Raw genomic sequence first — 8175 nt, forward strand, 5'->3', positions numbered from 1 at the left:
AGATTGAGGGCAGGAGGAGAAGGGGACGACAGAGGATGAGATGGCTGGATGTCATCACTGACTCAATGGACATGAGTTTGTGTGAACTCTGCGAGTTGGTGATGGACAGGGAGGCCTGGTGTGCTGTGGTTCTTGGGGTCAAAAAGAGTCGGAAACGATTGAGTGACTGAACTGAACTGAACTGAATAACCAACTAAAAAAGTATATAGCTCCCTTGCTAAGACTAGTGAGTGGGGGACACTCTCTGTCCCCCTTTTGAAGTCTATATCAGAAGCTTTCTCTGTCCCTCTTCATACTTAAATAAAACCATGCTACACAAAAGCTCTTGAGTGATCAAGCCTGGTCTCTGGTCCCAAAGCTAAATCTTCTTTGGAAATCAAGAATCCAGCACCATTCACTGTAAGCTTTCTTTCCTAACTGACATACAACACCATATAAGTTTAAGGTTTACAGCACAATGAATTGACTTATATTAATTGTGAAATGATTATAAAAATAAATTTAAGTAATAAATTTAATATAAATACGACTGAGCAACTGATCTGATCTGATCTGATCTGAATATTGAGCCATCATTCATATAAATACCAAAAAAAAAAAAACAAGGAAAAAGTGCTTTTTTTCCCTTGTAATGAGAAATTTTAGGATTTACTCTCTTAGCAATTTTTAATATATTTTAAATACACAACAGTGTAAACTATAATCTCATGTTTAACATTCAGTTCAGTTCAGTCATTCAGTCGTGTCTGACTCTTTGCCACCCCATGAATCACAGCACTCCAGGCCTCCCTGTTCATCACCAACTCCTGGAGTTCACCCAAACTCATGTGCATCGAGTCAGTGATGCCATCCAGCCATCTTATCCTCGGTTGTCCCCTTTTCCTCCTGCACCCAATCCCTCCCAGCATCAGAGTCTTTTCCAATGAGTCAACACTTCACATGAGGTGGCCAAAGTATTGGAGTTTCAGCCTCAGCCTCAGTCCTTCCAATGAACATTACACCCCTAGTATTTACTTATCTTACAATGGGAAGTCTGTACCTTTTCACCACTCTCTTTCATTTTCCTATGTCCCCACCGCTGAGTCTGGTAACAAAAAATCTATTCTCATTTTCTATGAGCTTTGGTTTTGCCTTTTGGATTCTACCTATGAATGAGATCATGTAGATTTGTATTTCTCTGTATTGCATTTTGCTTAATATAATAACCTTTACAGCCCATCCATGTTATCACAAATGGCAGAATTTCCCTCCTTTTTATAGTTGAATTGTGCACATATGTGTGTGTGTGTATCTCACATCTTCTTCATCAATTCATCTATTGATAATCATTTCAATTGTTTCCATGTCTTGGCTATTTGTAAATAATGCTACAGTGAATATACAGGTACAGATGTCTCTTTGTCACAAAGATTTTATTTCCTTCACATAATATGCACAGAAATGGAATTGCTGGATTGTATGGTAGTACTGTTTTTACTTTCTTGAGGAATCTTTATAAAACTGTTTTCCGTAGGGGCTACACCAATTTACATTTCCATCAGTAGTGTCCAAGTGTTCTTGTTTTTCCTACACTCTCACCAGCATTTGTTATCTATTGTCTCTTTCATAATACCGATTATGAAAAATGTAAGATAATATCTCATTGTGGTTTTGACTTGCATTTCCTTGAGGATTAGTGATATTGAGTGTCTTTTCATGTGTTTCTTGGCCATCTATACAGCTTTTCTGAAAAAAATGTCCATTCATTTTTTTGCCCACTTATAATTGGATTGTTTGGTTTTCTATAGATAACATTTTTTAAACTTAGGGTTCAAAATTACTTTAAGCATCATGGTTTGATGAAAAGAGTTCTAGTTTTATATCTCTGACAATTGCTAGCTTCCCAATACTAGACAAATTCTAATTCTCAATCTTTGTATTGTAAAATGAAAATTAAAAACAGTTTTTAAGGTTTGTTTTAAGAAATAAAAGAGAAAATTATGTAATGTATTGTATTTACTCCTTCTTGGTGCTATTTCAAATAGAATACAAAATGACAAGTTATATAACACTAACATTCAGTTTCCTATGACTCATTAGTTCATCATAAAACAATGTCAGGTCACAAAGTTTCTGGTGTCATAAACCTAATCTTTTCCTTGATTGTGCCTTTATCATTACAGATTTCTTTAGGGACTTAGAAGCTCCAGCAGACTCTTATATACACCGTCTTCTAAAAAAGAGACTAGTGTACATTATTGCAGGAGCCAAAAAGACTTACCTGTATATTTCACTTTGGCAGCCAAATAATTCCTTGGTATTCGAAAAGTCAACTATGGTTTGAGTTTTATTCTTGGAAGAGCATAATTATAATGTCAGTGGGGCAAGAGTCTATTCCCTACTATTAGTTTGGATAGCCAAGAGTTAACTACCTTTAAAATTAAATGGTGTCCCCTTAAATTTAAAATAAATTAAACCATGATAGTTCCCTTGACTCAAGGATAAATGCCATGGAAATTAAAGAAAATAGTTCTAATATCATGAAACAGCAAAGGTCAGATAGGGTGAGATGATTACTCTCATCATTATTAACATTACTTTGCATTTAGATAGCTCCTTCCTTTGCCAGACTCATTCTCATTCTAGGCCTTTGCTTAGTATCTGAGCAGCTTGTGGAACTCTTGATGACATCAAGGGTGATCTTGATGTGGAAGAGAAGCCACAAGTCAAGAGGGAAGTGAGCAATTAACCTTCAGGCTTTATTTATTCACTCTGATCTTCTTTTGCAAGCAATCTGCAAAAATGGGTTTAAAAACTGGGCTGCGAAAATTCTTGAAAAGAATATCCATATAACTAAAGCCTCTCTTGGGCTTTCTAATTTATCTGAATTTTAGATACTTTTTAATATAAATTTTAAATTGCAACAATATGTGTTTGTATATGCATAGGTTTGGGAAGTTTGGATACTTGTCTAAGCCCAACAGAAATAAAAATGCAAAAATGTGTAAGAACAAATACAAATTTTAATTTTCCCTGTTGAAAATAAAGAGATCATTTTAAATCAGAAAACACATAAGTACTTTCTCATCTTCGTGAAATGTATATAAATTCTTTTGAAAATTAGCTTTATGACTGAGGGACTTCTTTCTCAAGGACTTGGGAACTATCTCTTAGAAATATAAACATCAAGGAAAGTAGTATCCTTATATCACAGTTTGGGAAGGCTGGGAGCCTAACTTCAGTTGGAACCTTGCTTCAAATTGCAAAAATACCTCCTTTCATAAAGATGTGAGAATTTTATTTTTTCTCTGGATAAAGCTAATACACTAGCATGAATGGTCACTCCAATAACCAGGTAAATTTAGGATGAACTATACATGACAAATGGTGCTGCCAAGCCCTCTTACTTTAGGACAGTTATTACTTATTTTGAAAATATGCATATAATTTGTTGTCTCTGCTTGACTATGTAAAAGAGTGAGACTCCTTTCTGCCTTTGCAAACTTTCAGTGAATTGCCTGTATTGAATATCCTATTCTGGTTTAATGCTAATTCAATGAGTGTTTTCATATCTTCCATGTTAGTGGAAAGGATTTCTGGGTTGGGAGAAGATTTTGTTTTTAGTTATATTTCCTTAATACATGATTATGCTTTTGACTGGAATAATGGACTCAATAATCTAACACATTATTGTCAATTGTTCTCAATCAAAATGCATATGAGACTCACCTGCAGGATTTTTTAAAAATGCCCAGTACCACGTTCAGAGATTCTGACACTACATATCGGGGGTAAGGGCTTCCCTGGTTGCTCAGTCAGTAAAGAATCTGCCCACAATGCAGGAGAGCTGGGTTCAGTCCCTGGGTTGGGAAGATCCCCTGGAGAAGGCATGGCAAGCCACTCCAGTATTCTTGCTTGGAGAATCCCCATGGACAGAGGAGCCTGATGGGCTGCAGTCCATGGAGTCGCAAACAGTCAGACATGACTGAGCAACTAAGCACAGCACAGCACATCTGGGGTGAAGTGATGAAGTCCAAACATAACAACTATCTCAGCTGATTTTGATGCTGGTGATCTGCAAGTACTACTGTAGATGGAAGCTTCCACATCATTTTTAAAATTTACCACATTAAAAAAAAAAATGGTGACTTCCCTGGTGGCTCAGATAGTAAAGCATCTGCCTACAATGTGTGAGACCTGGGTTTGATCCCTGGGTTGGGAAGATCTCCTGCAGAAGAAAATAGCAACGCACTCCAGTATCCTTGCCTGGAAAATCCCATGGACAGAGAAACCTGGTAGGCTATAGACCATAGGGTTGCAAAGAGTCGGACACAACTGAGCGACTTCACTTTCACTTTCACATGAAAAATACTTCCTTTTGCTGTCCTAGTCACTCCTTGGCTCATTTACATGTTCAATTTACCTTTACAAGTATAATAACTACAACATCAGCTATATTCTCTCTACTGAGCAATCTTCCTACATTTTGGCTTTCTTTTCCATCCATAATAGATTAAGACTTAACTACCCTTCCCAGGCCTCGGCCAGGCCTATGGCCCCTCCCTCTCTGAGGGCTTAAGCCTCCGACTTCACTGAGGAGATGAACACAATTAAAACCTCTCAACTTCTCAGCCTGTATCTTTTATCTCTCTTCTTTCCTAAATCAAGTAAATAGCTACCACTTTTCCAAAGTGAACTCCTACCCACCTGTACCTTTGATCTCTTCCATATTTACTTTCCTCATTACATGAAGTATTTCTTTGTTAGTATTCCAATCTCTGAATACTTTCCCTTTGCTCATGTATATACTTTGTTAGTATTTTTTTTGTTAGTATCCCCAGTCTCTGAATATTTCCCCTTTGCTGATTCATATTCTTATGTAATAGATTAGGTGTCTCTAGTGCTCTAATCCCCAAATCCTTTTTTTTTCACTTAATTGCTGGCTCAGCTTATTCCCCCTCTTTTCTTTACCACCAAAGTTATTTAAAGAGTAATGTATTTCCACACCTTTCCTTCTGCCTTCTCCTGTCTCTCATTCATTGCTCACTCGCTGCACGGGGATTCAACTCTCACACAGCTTTTTTCCGTTTTCAGCCTCTCTCCTCAAACCAGGTCTGTATTTCCTATTTCTGGATAGAGGCTGCCTCTCTACATTCTAAAAGTACTTCAAAGTCATTCTTTTCAAATCCAAACTTCCTTTCTAAAACATGTAAATGCCCTATGCTTTCAGTGTCAGTTAACAGTATCAACATTCAATTATTCAATTTCAAAATACCCTCTGGTCTTCTCCTTGGCTCACCTCCCAAATCAAAGCAGTTCTCAAGTTCTGATGTATCCACCACAAAATACTTATCTCTGAATAGCTGCCTCCTTCTACTGCTTCCCATGCCATAGCTTCGTGACATTTCTCTCTGCCTCTGCTGCTGCTGCTGTTGCTGCTAAGTCGCTTCAGTCGTGTCCGACTCTGTGTGACCCCATAGACGGCAGCCTACCAGGCTCTGCCATCCCTGGGATTCTCCAGGCAAGAACACTGGAGTGGGTTGCCATTTCCTTCTCCAATGCATGAAAGTGAAAAGTGAAAGTGAAGTCGCTCAGTCGTGTCCAACTCTTAGCGACGCTATGGACTGCAGCCCACCAGGCTCCTCCATCCATGGGATTTTCCAGGCAAGAGTACTGGAGTGGGGTACCATTGCCTTCTCTGCTCTCTGCCTCTAGTCTCTTCTAACTTGATTCTGTCTTTCACATTTTTCCCCAATGTCTACTTTCTCAAATAAAATGTGACCATATAAAATCCTTAAAAAGGTGTGTTTAAAAAGATGCAATGGCTCTTCACTGCCTACAAAATAAAGTTGAAACACTTTCATTACACAAATTACTTTTGCCCAAACAACTGAACCTGCATTTATTTATTCAAGCCTCTAGCTCTAATAAGTTAACAGGTTATATAGGGAAAGAGGAGTATGTTAAATGACACAAAGGAGTTACACTCAACCAGATCCAAAGTGTTGGAATTCTAAGAAACAAATGACCAAGTTACTTACAGAGATAAATGGCATTTTAGGAAAGCTAAGGCATGCTATATATTAAAACAGACTCAAGAAATACATCAACAAATGTACCGTATTGATTTAGAGGCAACTTGACTGAATATTGAGTGATATTAAGGAATTATTATTAAGTTTGTTAAACAAATAAGTGTAATGATTTTAAAGTTCTTTTCACTTATATATAATGAAACATGAATAATTAATTTATTTTAAATATTTTAGGGATGGGAGTAGTAGGAAAGACATATGAAACAAAATTTATAAATGCTGACAACTGATAAAGCTGGATGATTACTATGGGTGTGTGTTTTTGTTTTTGTTTTTTTACTAATCTCTACTTTTGAATATGTTTTAAATTTTCCATAGTAAAACAGTTAAAAAAAAATCCTATCATTTGTGTACTCAAAATTATTAAGAACCCTGCCTGAACTTACCTTTGTATACTTGCTTTTAGACATTCCCCATCCTGAACTCCTTATTTTACTTAACCTACCAAATAGTCTCCTACTAGATCTGGGCTTATGAAGATATTTCTACATATTCTTTCTTTATTCTGGAGCAAGCCAGATTACCTGTGTTCAATACTTCACATCAACTAAATAACTACCTACTGATTGCTCTGTGTAGATGTGCTGTTGCTCTGCTGTGCTCCAAACATAGGAGCATGTAAAACATGACAGAATGTATCTCAGTTTGCAATACATATGTAGAAAAATAGTTTCAGATTACCTAATCCTTTTTTTGTAAATATTGAACTATGGCTCTATAACTTCAGCTGATATAAAAAGATGAATACTTAAGTGAAACCTTAAATTACCTCTAAAAAAATGCAGATTTTAACAACCTGTGGGACACATCCATCAAGATGGTCAAAGTCTCATGTCTGTCAAAATATTAATGGATTGCTTGAAATGCATTCTGAAGCTGGCCTGTGTATTTTGGTGACCAACATTTCATTGGAAGAGTATTTTGTTTGAGTACTATGTAATATTTCACAATCATTTTCTAAGTATTCTTCCTAAATAAATCTATTAGAATATAATGGAAATTTTTAAAGTCTGAATTAATTTATGAGAAAAAATCCATCAAGTAGACAAACTTTGAATGACATTAGCCTCTCCCAATTTTATGAATCATTAGCTAATATTTTTCACATCTGTGAGCAGCCATTATAATAATATAAACTAATACAATGAACATTTTATATGTTAATATGGTTATAAATTACAACTTCAGAAAAATGTCTTTTGTCATTTTCCATTTGTTAATATCCACTTAATAAAGACAGATATCCCCCTCATTTTACATATGCATTTAAATGATTTTCTATTTAAACATAATCACTCTCTACAGATACAATTAGAGAAAAGATTGGTTTCAGACTTACCAGGAAATCTACTGTGGAGATTGGCATCACAATTGTAGCCATTGAACTGAGCAGACCCTGGAAGCACTCTAGTTGTTAGTAGCAACAGCAACAATATCTGTTCCATTGCAAAACCTAGAAAAGAGTTATTTTTCATGTGGACATCACCAGCCTTCACTCTTACTTGCTGGGAAGACTGAGGCTGATCTCAACTCATTCTTTGACTCCAGTTTGCCAAGTATAACAAAGCTATACTTTTGTAGTAGAAGAGCTATGATATAAATCAAAACATTTGTAAATGAAAGATTTTTATTATAAATAGGAAGAACTCAAACCAAGTATTTGGTAGAGTAGAACAGCATAGCAAAGGAGACTGATGATGTGGAGGCAACGATACCATTTAAAGTAGAATATCCATAGTCTGAGGGATTTAACCCCCAAGAGTCGATTTTCAGAGAATCCTCAATGCTATTAATGAACAAATAATGTCAAGAAATCTTTCTTCTCAGCAAAGGAATCCCAGGATATTGATATTTCTCAAAATCGATGGTTTATATATCATTTTCTCAGGAAACAAAGGAATAAAGCAAAGGGAGAACAGAAAAATACTGTGTGTGGAATAATATTATGGTTCCTCCAGTGACTGCTCATTAGTGGATGATATCTGATATAGAATTATGAAAACCTTGAATTCTTAGAAGAGTATAATAGAAATTGTCTATGTGTTGAACAAATAAATATAAATTGACTTTAATACTTAAATACCAGTCAGCCTGATGTTTA

General features: G+C 36.0%; 1 protein-coding gene across 1 annotated transcript in view; it reads right to left on the bottom strand.

Moving 5' to 3' along the window:
- Positions 1–7519, bottom strand: part of ZPLD1 (zona pellucida-like domain containing 1) — a 51306-nt gene extending 43787 nt beyond the window's left edge. The window contains exon 1 of the mRNA XM_010833756.1: positions 7414–7519. Within this exon, the coding sequence (XP_010832058.1) occupies positions 7414–7519 (106 nt within the window). The remainder of the gene's footprint in view (positions 1–7413) is intronic.
- Between the last annotated feature and the right edge of the window lie 656 nt (positions 7520–8175).

The sequence above is a fragment of the Bison bison genome, unplaced genomic scaffold (genome assembly GCF_000754665.1).
Source record: "Bison bison bison isolate TAMUID 2011002044 unplaced genomic scaffold, Bison_UMD1.0 scf7180017863886, whole genome shotgun sequence".
Classification (NCBI taxonomy): domain Eukaryota; kingdom Metazoa; phylum Chordata; class Mammalia; order Artiodactyla; family Bovidae; genus Bison; species Bison bison.